Source organism: Zonotrichia albicollis, chromosome 4 (genome assembly GCF_047830755.1).
Source record: "Zonotrichia albicollis isolate bZonAlb1 chromosome 4, bZonAlb1.hap1, whole genome shotgun sequence".
Lineage (NCBI taxonomy): Eukaryota > Metazoa > Chordata > Aves > Passeriformes > Passerellidae > Zonotrichia > Zonotrichia albicollis.
This window is the reverse complement of record NC_133822.1, coordinates 35,638,685-35,655,852: the sequence shown is the minus strand read 5'-3', so window position 1 is coordinate 35,655,852 and position 17,168 is coordinate 35,638,685. Positions and strand designations below refer to the sequence as shown.

The 17,168-nt window shown below is 56.4% G+C and overlaps 2 protein-coding genes across 2 annotated transcripts in view; one reads left to right on the top strand and one right to left on the bottom strand.

Moving 5' to 3' along the window:
* The first annotated feature begins 445 nt into the window (after positions 1-445).
* On the top strand, positions 446-12,730 carry SHISA8 (shisa family member 8). Its single transcript, XM_074539444.1, has 4 exons — positions 446-1,555; positions 8,673-8,797; positions 8,902-9,042; positions 9,564-12,730. The coding sequence occupies exons 1-4, from the start codon at positions 1,008-1,010 to the stop codon at positions 9,875-9,877; spliced, it is 1,128 nt and encodes a 375-aa protein (XP_074395545.1). The 5' UTR covers positions 446-1,007; the 3' UTR covers positions 9,878-12,730.
* Positions 10,954-17,168, bottom strand: part of SREBF2 (sterol regulatory element binding transcription factor 2) — a 25,661-nt gene continuing 19,446 nt past the window's right edge. The window contains exons 16-19 of the mRNA XM_005488685.4: positions 16,798-16,966; positions 15,455-15,640; positions 14,455-14,566; positions 10,954-13,835 (exon numbers count right to left, since the gene is read on the bottom strand). Coding sequence (XP_005488742.1) covers positions 13,615-13,835; positions 14,455-14,566; positions 15,455-15,640; positions 16,798-16,966 — 688 coding nt within the window. The 3' untranslated portion in view covers positions 10,954-13,614. The remainder of the gene's footprint in view (positions 13,836-14,454; positions 14,567-15,454; positions 15,641-16,797; positions 16,967-17,168) is intronic.

Below are 17,168 nucleotides of genomic sequence, written 5' to 3'. Positions count from 1 at the left end.
CTAGCTGAAAACCATCCCGGCTCTGTGGAGGATGACTTTCTAGGGGTGCCCCAGTAGCGCCCCACTTTGCCTATCCTACAGCCCCCCCGTAGACAGCTCCCCTTGGGGGATGCTCTGTTGTTCACAAAGGACTGGGGCTGCTGCTCTCCCTCCTTCCCTAAGCATCGCCTTCGCCGAGGGGCTGCAGGAGGGCACCCCACCACTCCGGGGGCTCTGTTCCCTCAGCATACACCTCTCGTGTACCACCGAGTGCCCGCCTGCGGCCCCGCAGCTCCCGTCCGGGCGAGTGCGGGTGCCGCGGCGGGGCTTGGGGTGCTGGGGGGCAAGCGGGCAGCGCGGGACCGGTGCCACGCGTGTCCGGCAGCCCGCGGCGGCTGCCCGACGGGGAGGGCGGGTGTCCTGCCGCCCGGTGGCGGCGGGGAGCCTGGCAGAGGACTCGGTGAAGGACCTTCTCCGGTTTCCTCGGGAGGCTGTCAGGCGGCGGGGGAGCCGAGCCCCCTGCGCCTCGCTGGACGCGCCGGCTCCCTCCCCCTCTCCCCCGCACTCCTCCTCCTCCCGCTGCTGCTCCTCCTGCTCCTCCCGCCCTGGTGCGAAGGGCTTTTGCTGCTTTTCCATTCTCTCTCCTCCCTGTCGCCTCGGCCGAGCGCGGTGCCGGGAGGCGCGGGCTGAGCGCGGGGATGGGGCGGCCGCCGGCGCCCGACCCGCCCGCCCGCTCCCGCCGCCCGCCGCCGCGTCCCCTCCCCGGCCGGCGGGAGGCGGCGGCTCTCCCATGCCGCCCGCCTCGCCCCCTGCTCTGAATCTCTGCCTGTCGGCCGATCTGGAGAGAAACGGGGAAGGGGTACGTCCCCTCGCACTTTTATTTTTCACCCACTTCTTTTTTTCTACCCTTTTTTGCCTTCCCTCCATTACGCCCCCCTTCTCCCCAGCCCGTTTCTCCTCCATCGGGGCTCTTCGGCGGCCATGCGGCCGGTCCCGGGCGAGCGGCTCTAACTCGTCTCCTCGCCCGGATGGCCCCCCGGAGCCGCGGGCGCATGGAGCCGAGCTACGTCGTGGGTATCTGCTGCCTGGTGCTGCTGGAGCCGGGCCGGGTGTGGAGCGGCGAGCCCAGCACCGGGGGGCCCGGGGACAGCGGGAACAGCAGCCAGGCTCCGCCGCCGGAGACCACGGTCCCTGCGCCCACCGGAGCGGCACCACCGGGGGGGGACCGCTGCCGCGGGTACTACGACGTGATGGGGCAGTGGGACCCGCCGTTCAACTGCAACGCCGGCATCTACCAGTACTGCTGCGGGACCTGCGGGTACCGCTTCTGCTGCCAGTTCAAGCCCGGACGGCTGGACCAGAGTGGCTGCTCCAACTACGACACCCCCAACTGGGTCAACACGGGCCAGCCGCCTGCCCGGGTGGACGAGACCCCCGAGGACCCCACTCGTGACAAGACCAACATGATCGTCTACATCATCTGCGGTGTGGTGGCCATCATGGTGCTGGTGGGCATCTTCACCAAGCTGGGCCTGGAGAAGGCACAGGGGCCCCAGACAGAGATGACCGTCTCCAGGTAAAGGGGTCCAGTCCCCCCCCTTCCCTGCTTCATCTCCCCAAGGGTGGCAGCTCATGTTCCTAGCTGATTGCATAGACTCCTTGGGACTGCCAAGAGGGTGAGGTGATCCCTAAAATCCCTGTCCAGCATGCTGAAACACCAGGGGGTGAGTTGGCTGTAGCCCACTAACCTGGTAGGGAGGGCTGGCAGCCAGGACAGCCTCCAGGAGAAGGGGTGGTTGTACACCCATCTCCTCTCAAGATGACCTGCTCTGTCTCTTGAGGAGGCATGTCCCTGGCTCAGGAGTGCCAACCCACCAGGCAGTGGGGTGGGTGACATGTGAGCTATAGGATGTGGCTTCCCCCCACCCCCAACAAATGTGTGGTTCCCAATGTCCCAGGAAGGTGAGACCAGGTCTGACTGTGCGTGGGATGACTCTGGACTGCAGTCTCCTTGATCTCAGCCTTGCTTGCAGCGCTGGGGGAGACGAGGTGACAACGACAGTTCCACTGTGGCTGCTGCGCCAGCTCTGTGTGCATGTGTGCACACACGTGTATGCGTGTGCCCGGGTCTCTGCTCCGTGCACCAGTGTGGGACACCGTCCTTGCAGGGGGTGTCCGCACTCTTGTACCCCCTGGAGCACACCCTCCAGTTGGGCAGCTTCTTCTTGGAGCCCATGCCCTGTGGCTCCAACCCCGCTTTTCAGCCCACTCCTGGGGCTGAGCACAGGGCTGGCAGGGGGAAGGTCAAGGTGTCAGACACACCTGAGCACTGGAGACCCCCTGCGTCTCCTCCAACTCCTGTGCTGCTGCTGTGGCTGTCCTGCATCTTCCCCTCTCCCTCCTGCTGCCATCCTGGGGCTCTACTTTGCATTTTCCTGGTGAGGACATCAAGCCTGGAGAGAAACACATTTTCATGCCATTTTGTTAAGGGATTTTAGCTTTTAAAAAAAGCTAAAAGCAGGGCTGGTGGAAATTATTTCATCAGGATGATCAGGCAACTGTCCTGATTGCAACCCCCAGCACCAGCACAGTCTCTCCTTCCCCTGGAGCACCCTTTTTCCCCTGCCTGTTTGGGACTTATGCAGCCACTGGGTGCTGCACCCCAAATCCAGGCCCATCCTACTTCTTGCTCCCACCCAAGGGAGCAGATGCTGATCACCCCTGGTTGGAGGAGGGGTCATATACTGAGCCATGGAGGAAGGTCACAGGACCCTCCTGAGACACAGGAGGCAGTTTTGGGGGGATCCATGCTGTGTCCCCACCTTGGTAGGGAGCGTGGCTGTGGGCTGCTCCGTGCCCATGCCTCCCCCCGTGTTGCCTGAGGAAGTGCTGGCACCTTGACAGGATCAATACGGCCTCCGCCAGCCTCCTGATCCCCTTCCACTCGCCTGCCGCCGTGTCTTTTTTTGGTCTTCCCCCCCATCTCCTGGGAAGGAGATACTGTGCTCAGGGAGGGGTCAGATCAGACCCTGGGACACCCAGACCCGTGTCCTCATCCCCTGCCTTTGGGTATTGCCTTCTCCCACCACCAGACACTGGTGGGACTGCTGCCACTCACCAGGGGCTGTTTTCTGTGGGTAGCCTCAATTCTGCGCTGCTGCAGCCGGGTGATTCCCCTGGTTCCCCCCTCCCTCTAAACTCATGCAAGCCTGAATTTTCCCACTGAGTTTGAAGAGATAGGTGCCTATTCTCCATAAAGCCACAGATCTTTTGGGCACCAGCATACAAATTGGGAGAAGATGAGTTTTTCTCATCCACCTTTGAGGGACAAAATCAGAAGGGCACCTCCATTACTGCAGAAGTCAGGATAAGTCTTGCCCTCTTCTGTGCCCTGTGTCCTTCAGTGCAAGTTGTGAGCAGCTCGGGTTCCTCAGGGATGGTGACTGGAAAGCTGTGGCAGGGCAGGAGTGGCGCATCAGGTGCAGAGCCCCAGGAACCAGGCAAGACACCAGGCTGACGTGACTTCCTAGGTGCTGGGCTGATGGAGACAGTGCCAAAGCTTGGGTATCAGGATCCTGAAAGGGACACTGTCACCTCCATTCCACTGTGCCTGGGCAGCTGGGGGAATATGCTTCATCCTGGTGCCTCTGAGACAGCAGGGCTATTTCTACCTGCCTTGCCACTGTACCCACGCAAGGTCCAAGGCATGGGCAGTGCCACCTTGCCACTCTCCTGGCGCCTCAGGTAGGAGCTTCTCATTTGCTCCTTGGGCACTGCATCATGGCCTTGGGCCAGCTCCCTGTTGCACGGTTGTCTTGATTTCCATTCCTGTCCCTCCCTCCTGCCGGGGTTTTTCCGCTCCTGGGGAGCACTTTGTGCTGCCCTGGACAGCTCCCATTGCTGCTGCTTGCAGGTTTCTCACTAGGGCGTTAAGGTCTACCACTTCTGCACCTCCAGATGTTGTTTGTCATGGTTCTGGTCCTGGTCCAAACCCAAGAAGGGTGACCAGGTGCAAAAAGTCCATTAGCTTTTCTCTGATGGAGACACCTGAGTCTGTGTCCAGCTTGTCCTGAGACCCCCACACCTTGGCCATCTCCAACATGTCTTTGTCTCCTCATGGGTTTGGCCGCTGGTCCACCCAGGGAAGTGGGTGCTCAAGTGACTGCAGCTACCTGGTTTGTCTTCCCGTCCTCATCCGCCTTCCTCCTGCAGGACCTTATGGCAGCTCCTGCAATCCCCTCTCCTTCCTGCTCGGCTCATGCTTGGCATCTGTCCCCGGCACTCGCTTAGCCTGGCCAAACCCCGCGTTGAGTCAGGAACACCTGCCTGTGTTTTTCTTCAGTCCCCAGATCTCCGAGGACGTTGGGTCCTTGGGGGCCTTTGGGATCTGTCTGTGCCCATTACGCTGACAGCAAGCACGTGCCCCAGACCTCCCCCAGAAAACCTCCTGGGTGGGAATTGCAAATTGATAGCTGGTGTGAACAACCCTATGGGAAGAACGGGGCAAGGAGCAGCCTCCTAGGGAGTAGGGGGGATTCTAGAGAGGGGCAAAACAGCTGTTAGGAGCAGGTGCCCTGGCAGCTGCAGTAGGTGAGTGCTCAGCTCTGGTTTTTCACTCCTTGGGTCTCCCTGTGCTATTTAGGGTCCCCAAATTTGGCCCCACTGTTCCTCCAGCTGTGCTGGCTGTTTCTCTGGCAAGGCTCAAGTCCAAGGCCATGCCTGCAGTTGATGTCCATGGTAGCAGGTAGTGGTGAAGATGTAGAAAAAAATCTTTGCAGGCAGCATAGTGTGCTATCACAGGCTGCCCTGGCTCTCTGGGAGACAAAAGAGGATCCAGCTCCAGTAGGGAGGGAGACCTGGAGGTCTGTCCCTAGACTGAACGTAATGTTTGGGGGTGCTCATTTCCGCTTTGCCCAAGCTCCAATACCCACCACTGCAATTCCCATTTTGCAGAGACACCTTGATAACCCCACACCTTCCTGAGCATCCCTGAATATAGCAGCCCCACTGGGCAGGTGTCCCACAGTGCCTACGCCGCTCAGTGGCATGGATGGGCACCCCTGCCCTGGGCAGACAAGCTATAAGCTGTGGGGAATGTCTCCCACGAGAGGTGAAGATGAGGCTCTCACTGGGCACAGAGGTGGTGTGAGCAGCCAGGATGCTCACCTGTGGCTGCAGCGTGCTCTGTGCCTCTTGCAATGCTGCACCTCTGCTCCAAACCTCATCACCCCACTCATCCAGTGGCTGCCACCTTCTGTGTCCCCACCAAAGGTTCAGCTCATGGCAATGTCACTTGTCCCCATCAGTTCATTATCTCTCCTCTCTCCTAGAGGCTGTGCTCCTGTCACCCCACGTTGCTCCCTGTCCCCTTGCCAGGACTTCCATACTCTTTCCTAGTGGGCTTGCCAGGTAGGGGGCTTGGGCTTCCCAAAAAGTGGGTCAGGCCCTGGGCTGGGCTGCTGGGCCAGGTCAGCATCCTGATCCCACGCAAGCACCTCGGGGATGGATCAGGAGCACTGAGTGCTTCATGCATGGCTTCTGCTGCGAAGATCGCTTGGCCTCCATCATTATTGCTTCTGTATCTGCCTCTGTAGTTGGTATCAGGTCTTGTACTAGGCTAGTTTGCAGCATCTTTGTTGCACCCTTAAGCACAGCTAGGCTCACCATGGTGGTGGCTGCATGCCTGTCCAGTTGACGCCCAAGCAAGCTGGGTGGCAAGCCACCTGCACACATGGCCTCATGTTCTCTGCATCCATGACCAGAGTGTGGATGGAGGCCTCAGCAGTTCCATTCATCAGGACTTTTTGCAAATGAGCAGTGCAGATCTGAAGCTACATCTGCTCTTTGTTCCCTTCCTCCATCTGCACTCCCGATCCATCTTGGTGCTGCAGACCACCAGGTGACCTAGGGAGATGAGGCTTGACCTTCTTCCCACCCCTGAACCACAGAACCATACTGAGGCTCAAAACCCCCAAGGTGATGTTCAGTGAGACAACTCCTCCATAGTGTCACCTTCCACGTCCACCTTTCCTGCACTGCATCACCTGGGGATGAGCCAGGGAAGGGGTGCAGTCCCTGAGAGCCCTACTGGCAGCCCTGGTCAGTGGCGCTACTCGTGGTGCAAGGGCAGGGTGAATCCAAGTGTTGCTGGTGCTGGGGACTTGTGTACTTCTCACCTTAGCAAAAGAGCTCATTAATTGCTGCTCGAGCCATTGTTGTTAATTGTTACTGTCCACACACCCCAAGCGGCCAGCACGGAGTACACGTTTGTGAGAAAGAGCACTGATGGATTTATGTGGAGAGAAGTCATAGATAAAGGATTGCTCAAGCTTCATAAATAGACCCGAGGAAAAGAAAAAATAATGTTAAAAATAGGTCAAATCGCATTGGGCTTCCTGTTGAAACAAGCCTGTTTGAGCGCTGGCCCCGGGGACAGGCAAGAGCAGGCAGTGTCCAGTGGGGAGGGACTGGTGAGCAGTGCACCCCAGGGAAGGTGGGAGTTGACAGGCCAGCAGCTCCCCGAGTTGACAGCCCACACCCATGGCCTCGGGGGACCTGCCTCCCCCTGCCCTGCCTAGGCACAGCCCCTGCCTGCCTAGGCTTGTGCCCAGAGATTCTCTGACTGCAGCATCCATGGCCTGAACCCTGGTTGGGTCAGTCTGTTGCAGGAAGGTTCCTGGGAAGGTGCAGGTTTTGAACAGCTGCAGGATGGAAATGCCACAGTCTCCCCAGGGAGTCTAGTCAAGCATTTAACTACTCCTGCAGGAAAAAAAAAAGTTTCTTCTGTTTAAACAGTATTTCCCATTTCTGTTTGCACCTGTCACCTCTTGTCAGCTTGACACTGTCCTTGTTGCACCCTCCCTTCAGCTACTCATGTACATTGATAAGTTCCCCCAAAATCTTCTGTTCTCCAGGCTGAACAGTCTCCGCTTTCTCAGCCTCTCCTCCATACAACAGATGCTCCAGTCCCATCTTTGTGTCCCTTCCCTGGGCTCTCTCCTGTACATCCATGCTTCTCCTGTATTGAGCTGGAGCCAGCTCTCCAGAGGTGTGGCCTTACCAGTGCTGAGCAGAGAGGAAGGATTGCCTTCCTAGACCTGCTGGCAACACTTTGCCTAATGCAGACCAGGAAACCATTCAGCGCCTTTGTCTCAAGGGCACTCCGCTGGCTCATGGTCCACCAGGATCCCCAGGCCCTTTTCCGCCAAGCTGCCTTCCAGCTGGTCAGCTGCCAGGGTTTGTTCCTCCCTCGTTTTCAATTTCTTCAGCTCTATCAGGGTTCTCTTGGCCCATCTGGAGATTAAGTGATCCCAGAGGGATTGCTACACAAAGCTTCCCCAAGAATGATGTGAAATTAACCCACAGGGCAAGTGACTCTTCCTTGTAGCTTTGCTCTTGCCCCTGCCCTGTGATGTTGACTGATTCCAAATTGGAAGGGAAAAGGCTTCCTCAGGTCCCCACAAGGATAAGCATCCTCCAGGTACAATTCATTGCTTTCTTCCTTGCTCTCACTGTTTTTCCCAGAAATTCTGAGCATCACGTTCACTAGGTTTTTGAGCACTCTGGTGCCATGAGCTGACACATCTACCAAGTCAGGATTATTCCCCCCTTCCTCTCCAATTTGCATTTATGCATGTTGAGTTTAATCTGCTGTTTTATCGTCCAACCACTCGCTAACCGTCAGCTCACGGTGTGCGTCTGTGAGCCAGCCAGAGCCTTCGAGGCGCAAGGCATGCTGACAGTGAGCTGGGGATTAGCGAGCCAAAAAAAGCCCTGAGTGGACACCCCTGCACTCTTGCAGTCATGCAGGCATGGTCTCTGCAGGGGGAATGGTGTGTCTTCTCATCACAAAGCCCTACGCCAGCAAGAGGATCCCATCCTGTTCTGGGACTTGCTGCCAAAGGCTGCAATGGCACGTGGCTAGGTCCTGCTGCAGCACTGCCAATGTGCTCTCTCTTTCACTGCTGTTGTACCCTCCTCTGGCACCACCAGCACTGGTGTACCTCGCTCCAGCATTGCTGGTGTGCCCTGCTCTGGCACCACCAGCATGCCTCGCTCTAGCATTACCAGCGTGCTGTGGTGGGACTGCAGAATCTCTGTCCATGAATGTTAAACGAAATAGGGCTCTATGTTATGTAATGGTGTTTAATGTTTAATGCTGTTACTTACAAGGAGGGTGTTATGCACAGACAGCGCCTGCGCCAGAGGCTGCCACTAGTTTATTTCCTTCCCCGAAGGGGCACAAGTGGCCTCTCTAATCCCTTCCTTGGGGTCTTCTCCGTTTCAAAGGGACCTGAGTGGAGGTGTTGCTTCCTCTCCCCTGTTCCACTAGGCTTTCACTCCAGGGGAGGATCCCAGAGGCATTGCTCCAGCTTCCATCAGATCAGTTTCCTCTGCCTCAGTTCATTGTTCCCTTGCAGCCTGCTCCAAGCCATGCATGTCCCTCACCACTCTTACCCACTGATGGTCCCGGCTCTGGGAGGGCTCAGCCCCAGGCAGATCCCAATTAGCTGTTAAACTTGTTAGCCCAGGCTGCAAAAGCCTGGAGGCACTCTGGGTGCATTGCTCCCAGTGGCTCTTTCCTAGCCCCAGGCTGCCTAGCTCTGCCTTCAGAGCGGAGTTCATTGCTGGGACGAATTAGGGGTCCCAAGGGAGCAGGATATTGTTCTAATAGCCCTTCACCCTCTCTCCAGGACACTGACAGATCTGCTGAAGCAGCCAGGCCACAGCCCCTCTGAGAACATGGACAGCCTCATGGGGGGTGTGCAGGTCCCACTGAGTGAGGGGCTGGCTCGGGGTCCCCCTAGAAACAGCACAGGTAAGGCACTGGTGTGGTGGGGAAAAATAAGTTTCTTTGAGTGAATAAAGGTAGTGGGAGGGCACAGCCTACAGCTGAGCCCCCACCCATCTCTGCCGCTCCAGACAAGCCACCCTTGAACAACGCAGTGGCCATTGCCCCCTCACTGGGGCGGCCCCACAGCCATGGCAAGCGCCTGCCGCTGGCCAGCAGCCTGGCCCTCTCAGCCCCGGACTACACTTCCTACACCACCCTCAAGGTTGGAGGTGAGTGCCGCTGCCGTGGGGGGTGGGATGGTGGCTGGGGGCGTGCACCCTGTTGACCCCAGAAACCAAGTAAGGAGGGGCATGGAGCTCACAAAGGGGCACAGGCAGGACAAGCATCCCAGTTTCCCAATGCTCCTGGGGTCGCTGCTCACAGCAGAAACCCTGCAGCTCCTCCACCACTCCAGCCAGCTGTGCCACCCAGCCAGTCAGTGCCCAGGGTCCTCCACGGATCCACTGTGCATCCCGGTCAACCAGCACCCAGGATCCCACAGAGCCCTCAAGCACTGCCCACCCCATCAGGGTTCAGGATCCACACGGACACTCTGCACTGCCCAGCAGTCAGTTCTCTGGGATCTCCCAACAGCACTGCCCAGCCAGTTTATTGCCAGCATCCCCCCCTCAGCACCCGGAATCCCTCCTACAGCCCCATCCCAGCCTTCTCCACCACTGCCCCCTCCCTGCTCCCCCGTGCCAGCAGAAAGGGATGTCCCTGCATGGGTGACACTGCACTGTCCCCACAGAGAGCGCCACCGAGGACTTCTACAGGCGGTTCGGGGGGCTGGAGCCACCCCCTGCCAGCACACTGACCTTCCCAGCCGAGGCCCCGGTGCTGACCGAGGGCTGCCCCCTGCCCAAGGCCAAGGGCCCCAAGGTGCCAGGGGGTCTGGCCTTCCCGGGGGGCTGGGAGGGGGGCCCCCATCGCGGCCCCCGCCGGCCGGGCCTGGCCACCCTGCGCCCTGAGGGGCCACCCGAGGCCTTCGGCCCCTCCACCTCGCTGTACGGGCAGCACTCCCGGCACCTCGCCACCAACAGCAAGACCGAGGTCACCGTCTGACGACCGGTGCCAGCGGGGACCGGGGCTGCCCATCAAAGGGGAGCTGCGGCCATCGGGGACAGCCCACGGGAGGAGGAGAACACCACAGGACTTACACACACTGCGACGCTGGCCAGAGCGGAAGACGCGCCGTCCTTCCCGGCCCCAGGGATGGGCTCTGCCAGCTGCACTTCACCATCGAGGAGGCACTGGGGACTCATCCGGACAAGTTTCAGGCGTTCTCAGCCCACGTCCGGAAGAGGCTGAGCCGGGGACACACTGGCCATACCCTGCTCAGGGGATGGGGGCCAATGCTGGACAGACTGGGAACAGATCCTGCTGGGGCCAGGCACCCCCACCTGGCTCCTCTGACGAGGAGGGGGAAGAGCGATTGTCTCAAAGCACCGCTCCCATGCTGACTGCACAGCCCCAGCAGCCCCCTGCCCTCCCCAGCCTCCTCCCTGCCCCACTGCCCCAGCCTCCACCTTGTCAATAAATAACACATTAAACTGTATGAATTGGCTGGGGAACTTCACACTCCTTACAAAACCTTCCCCCGGGGCAGCAGGGCTCAAAGCCCACTCCCCCACAGGGCGTGGGGAACCCTCTGCAATGGGGGATGTGGTGGGAATGCAGCTTAAAGGGCCAACTGCAAAACCCTTCAAGCAGCTGCACAAAAAACAGATCTCCTCTGTCTGAAGTTTAATGGTTCTGACAGAGTTTTACCAGGGGGAGCAGAGAAACAAAGAGATGGAGCGAAAGGACATTGTTCTAAAGCAAGGTCAGGTAACAGCCTTCCTCCCCTAGAGAAGCTCCTAAAATTGCAGGCTTCTGGCCCAGCTCCACCTTGCTTGGCTCTGCTCGAGCCATCATGCTCTTGAGCTGCTTCCAGAGGAGCATGGAGACACCACACTTGCTCCTCCAAGGGACTTTCACTGCAAACGGTGCCGTTCTGTTCTCTAGGTCATCCGGACAAAGGACTGACAGCTTCACGAGACGCCTCTGAGGTTTTATGTCTCTAAAGGACTTTTCAAGCTCACCTCTGCTTAAGAGCAGCTGCTGGGTGGGATGAATAGAGCTAAGAGAAAGAGGGCAGGTGGGAGGTGGTGATAACATTTATCTTTATTAGTTAACAGATGCTAAGAAGCCCTGGAACAGGGTTTTCAGACAGCAGGTATGTTCCCTGGGGAACTTCCCTACCACCAGTTGCATCTCATATCACAAAGCATCCCTACTCTGAACTCCATGTGGATAAATAGACTTTCTTCACATAATCCATAAAACAATTTCCTCCCACCCACAAACCAAAAAGTTACAGTATATACACACACATATAAAAAAAGTTGTAGGGACAGATGGACAGCAAATTTTTGAAGTGTAGAAAAAACAGGGCAAAGATCCCTCACTCTGGAGGGGGGCAGAGACATACCAGCCATGCTAGGACCCTTGGTACTTCATGCTATTCACTACCTGGGTTTCAGCCCAACAGCTTCTCCCAGCTCCTGGCCCAGCCAGTACTCCCTGCAGCCCAGCCCCCAGGGCTCAGACTACCATTAGTGATAAAGTGAAACCTCAGCATCGCTGCTTTCCCAAAGCCTCACCTCCCATTTTACTGAAGCACAGAACTGCCCATGTGCTGCACGCAGACCTGGAGAAATGCAAGGTAACTCAGAGGTTGCCATAGGCAAGGAGTTTCAGTATTTTAGGAAAAAACCTCCTTGACAAGGAAGACAGCATGAGAGCTGTCTTGACAAGGAAGACAGAAGAGGGGAAAAAAATCAGGAGCAGGCAATCTACTCCCCCAAAACAGGATCACTGGTAAGCTCATGAACTTGGCAATGGGCAAAAAATGTGTCCAAATCAAGAGCTGTTCTGCACACTTAGGGCACCTGCTCAAAGCTGAAGTTGCTGCCGCCAGAGTGTCCCCTACACTGATCAGACACTCTTGAGAGCAACCTCTTCCCCTCAAACAATGCGCTCCCCCTCCAACCACCGACTCCAGGAAGCAAGGGACACCCCAGCCAGTAGGACAGTACTGGCTATTGCAGCTGGGTGTCCACCAGCTATTCCCCAAATAAAGTGGGGGAGGTAGGAAAACACCTTCTGGTCCCCATGCTTTTGTCCACAGCTACAGACCACAATTCCTACTGGGAACAGGCTTTGCTGGGAGACAGGTTTCTCCTGGCCCCAGTTTCCATCTCCTCGAAGCCAGGCAACTCCAGGACTAGCACTACCTGTGTTCAATTACTGCAGCACATGAAATGGCCCTCCCAAATGCCAAAAGACCCTGTGCAAAGGGAAACCACAAGCCCCTATCTTTCTCCTCTTATTTTGAAGGAGCTCATGCCTCTCTGCAAGAACTGGACACATGTAAAAGCTTCTTGCAAAGCAGTCCAAGTTTGCAGGAGCTGGGCAGTACAGGCTTGATTGGGACAGGATGGGTTTGGATGGCTGCCTGTATCTAAATGCTTTGAGCTGCCAACATGGAGAACATGCCGGCCATACACATGGCGGAACAGCAATGCCCACTTGCCAAATGCTGACTTCCACTTATGCACATGTGAGAGGGCAACCACTCTGCACTTCTTCTTTGGAGAGATGCAACAGGAAAGGCAGAGAGAAAGAGGGCGAACCGTTCTCTCCCTGTCCCAAATCCACCTCCCACTCCTGGAAAGTCACAGGCAATTCAACACCTGCAAGTCAAACTGCTCGGAATAACAGTAACAAAGCTGGGAGACTTGCACCCTAAACCAGTGCCTCCCAAATCCCGCAGGAGCTGTGGAGGAGTTAGAGAAGGTAAGGAGAAACACCTGAAGACAAGTTCTGGGACTGGGAGTTGAGTAACATAAAAAAAACTGTTTCTAAAAATTGTTTCTGCGTCAACAAAAAGGCACCAGAGAAGCATTCACCCTTCATGCCAAGTGCAGGGCACTGCATGTCCACCTCTGCTGCCACCCAGCACCAGATGACCAGGGATGCCAAGGTCTTCTATCAGGCTCTGCTTGTTGCAGTCTGCCACAAACCCACTCCCTGCTGAAAACTGGAGGCAGCTATCACAGGAAAAGACGCATGAAGCGGAAGGGAAGGGAAATCTGCTGCATTGTTCCCCATGTTTTTGTAAAGCCACAAACATTCCTATAAAAAAACCTGTATAAAAACTGTAGAGAAATTTTCCAGGCAGTACTGGCCCCAAGCGATACTCCCAGAGCACCTAGGGAAGTTGGGTCTAGGGGGCTTCAGTTTCCTGACACACAACTCAAGGAAAGCTGGTGCCTTCCCTTCTCTTTTGGGAACAGCCTTAGGCCCCAGCAGCCCCATGGGACAAGGCTTGAACAGATCCTCTGCCCTCCTCAGAGATTTCCTTTCTGCAGAGGTGTTTGGAAAGGGAACAAAATACCCCTGAGGACAGACACGGGATGTGCCACTTCTCTATGCCGTGGGCTTGTGGGCTTCTCTCCCAAGCAGGGACGGGTGATTTGTGTCGGGGCAGCGCTTCTCAACAGCCCCAGGCATAGTGACAAAATCCACAACTAGACAGATTCCTGCTGCAGTGCCTGAGAACAAGCAAGGAAGCAAGTAAAGCTAAACCTGGGGCAAGTTTAGAAAAAAAATCAAACCCAAAACCCTCCCTCCCTCTCCCACCCCATCCTGATCCCACCAGCACAGCCCTAACCTAGCACTTTTTCTAAGGTCCAGAAGGGAAGTCCAGGCCGATGCTCAACCAGGCTGTCTTTGCACAAAGGGAACCCCTGCCGGCATTAGGAGGCAGCGATGGCCGTGCCCCCACTGAGCTTGACGATCATCTGCTGGCAGTCGTTGCAGGAGCGCTTGTCCCCCACCTTCTCCAGGGTGCGGGCAGCCTCGGCCAGCAGCACCGCGCGCTGGCCCGGCGACGACAGGAAGGACAGGGGGAGATGGCGGCAGGCCAGCAGGATGGCCGTGGCTCGCTCCCTTTGGCCCGGCAACGTGTCCAGTTCACCTAGGGGCAAACAGGGAAGAGAGAAAACTCATGACAGAGCAACCACCTGCATGAGAAAACCCCAACACAGAGGCCCTCAACTGCTTCTCTGGCTGGCATCCCCTGGCTGAGCCATGAGCAGGGGGCACCCTGAGGGCCTTCAGGCTAGCAGAGGAGAACACTGAGCTAGAGTCAGGTAGGAACTGTCAGTCTGGTCTTCTACAGAGGCAGTTCCTTTCAGCTCACTTCCTAGGGCTCAACCCAACATTGGCATTCATGCTTCTCATTCCCTTATATCCTTCATCTTTTGGCTCTTCTGTTTAGAATTCCCAGCTTCTGCCTTTGCACTGACTGCTCCACACCCCAGACTGCCAAGTTCTGTGCACTTGTAGCTTCATGAAGGCAAATGTTTTCCAGTCTGTTCGCCAACACCTCCAGCCCAGGGCTCGCAGCTCATGTTAGCTGGCTTGCAGAGAACATGGCAGAAGCATTGCCTTGAGCCACAGGCTGACGGCAGCTCATTATCCTGACACAGCAGGAGACACACTGCAGGTTGTATCTATGCCCCCACACCCTGCCCAAGCACTGCCCCCTCCCAGTCCCACATGCAGTGGGTCACTGCCTGGGCCCCAGGGCTGACCTTGTTTGCTGCTCTGGGGTGTGCGCCGCCTCAGGCTGTGCTCCAGCAGCTGGTGGGTGCGGGTCGGGCTGGCCCCTGCCATCAGGCGCACAGTGGCCTCGTGGAGGAAGACCTGGAAGGGAAGGCAGGATGGAAGATGAGAGGTGGGCTGGCACAGGGACGATGCTGGGGCTGAACTGTCATCCCTCAGCCACGACATTTCAAGAGCAGAGCACTGACACCTTGACAAAAACAGAGACCCGTTTCCACGCTCCTCCCTCGTCTTTCCACCTGTCTCTGGGGAATTTGCAGGTCAGGGCAACCATGAGGAAGGGGAAAAAAAATTGACACCTAACTGTGTGTGGCCTGGAAAGGGGAAGGAATGAGAGCAGGGAACAGGGTAGAAAAATCGGAGAGCAAAACTTGGCACTGTGGTCCAGGCAGGATTCTCAACCTATGCTGCCAGTGCAGCGCTTTGGTAACAGCATCAAACTTTGAAATCTAGAGTTTGGACAACACCAGGACAACTCTCACGTCCAAGTATTAGACTCTACTTCCTCTATAGAGGCTTAAAACTATATGAGCTGAAGGGAAGTGGGGAAATGCCAAGAAAAGCATCTGGGGCTCTACAGATGCAGAAGGCATTTGACCCTCCAGCCACTCAGCAGAGCCAACATGGTTTAGGAAGCTTCCTTCCACACTCCCCTGAGGGACAGACCCAGTCTGAAGCCACCTTAATAGACAGGATGCCATAGTTTTGGCAATACACATGTGCTGATGGTTTTCCATGCAGAAACTAAAGTGAATACTTCCTCACATGCACTGAACTCCCACAGGAGCCTCCCTCATCCCCCACCAACAGCAAGTACAGAGTCTGGTAGAAGAAGAGCATCCCACCCCAAGTATCCAAACCACGCAAGCTCAGATACACCCTGTGTTTCCAAGGGCACCAGCTTCCCATCACCCCAGGAAGGGCTACAGACAAGCTGGAGGTGGAGCAGGCAGGGAGGCGAGCCATCACCTTGCGGTAGGCGGGCCTGAAGCTGTGGGCCAGCTTGCGCAGGCTGCCCAGGTCGCGCTGGAAGCCCGTCAGCTCGGGGGCCGAGGCGTGGTAGGTCTCCCCCAGCGCCTGGCTGGCGTTGGCCTGCTTCTGCCACAGGCTGGTGCGGAGCGAGAGCAGCAAGTCACAGGCCAGCAGCTGGATCATCTGCAAGAGCCAACACGCCCGGGCACAGGCTTTTAGTAACACATAGCACTGGGTGAGTAACAAACTACATGGCTGCTGATACAGCCCATGGGAAGGAACCACACCATCCTGTGGGGCTCCTCTGCCCTCCCCGCTGTGTCACCCTACCACAAGGCACCAAAGGGAGCAGGCCTTTGCATTTTGCCCAAGTGGCATCTCTCGACCAAGACAAGGAAATGTGCCAAGGGCACATTGTATCAATGTTACATGCCCTTGCCTGCACCTTTCACTGAGATGGATGCTAACAAACACAAACTGAGCCCATGGAAACACAGCCTCCTGCAGAGGTTTTCCTGCCCAAAAAGTGACACTAACTAGTGCAAAAACAGCAAAGACAGCCGTGCCACCTGCAGAGAAAAAAGAGGCAGTCACGGCACAGCCAACAGTGGCTGCCAAACCCCCTTTTCCCCATCTGCTGCTGCCCCCTAGCACCACTCCCGGCTCTGGGAGGGCTCTCTGCCTGTGCTGCTGAACAGAGAGTGCCTCTGTACTGCACTGCAGAAACATTGCACAGTCACTGCCACAACATGCAATGCAACTACAATGCACTACAGCTGCCACCCAGCAACGACGAAAGGGACCAGAACCACGTCCCATATGCCATGGAGGGAAGCTCCAGTTTTACGTAATCCTGGAAAGAAGAGAAACAAGCCCCACACAAACTCAGGAGTAGCACAGCAGTCACACTTCTGTGTCAGAGGATTCAAACATTCATGAGTGTGGCCTGAAACAAGCAGACTTGACTTAGTGATGTCCTGTTTTACAGGTATCACCAACTTGACCTGGAGGAGAGAGATGGATACTTTCCATCTATGCAGGGCCAAATTCAAACCGGTCAAAGCACCAGAAAGGGGTGACAGCTACTGGCACAGGAGGAGCGAGAGCTGACACTGTGCCCAGGGGGATGACACTGTAATTGTGGCTCTGCTCCCCCATATAGCAGAAACAGAACAATGGCAATGTCCTTTTCAAGGATAGGGAAGAAGCCTCCCCTCTACTCCCATGATCCACAGAGTGAATGGAGAATGTAGCTACAACAGAGAAGTAACACATCTGCAGCAAGACCAACCTTACAACCAAGACAGACCACGTGTTATCTCAGGGCTTACAATGCTTACATTGTTGAGGACAGTACTGGACGTGCCACTGCTCATGTTGAGGCTGTTCCACAAGTGACTGCTGGCCCTCTCACAGTGACCCAGGGAACTCTGCTGTCCATCTGCCTTTCCAGACAGAGAGGCCTGCATAGCTTTACACATGTAGAAGGTAGCTTTCACCAGGGCATTCCTGAAAGAGAAAGCAGGTTGCTTTCAAGCAATACCATGTCACGCTGCTACAGCATCAGCTTTCACTCTCCCACCTTCAAGAGATATCATCACTCCTTAGACAGAAAAAAGACGGCAATTGTTCCTCACCTACACAGACAGAACAGAGAAATAAGAGAAAGCTGGCAAAGATTCTTTAGTGCAAAGAAAGAGATGGTGACACC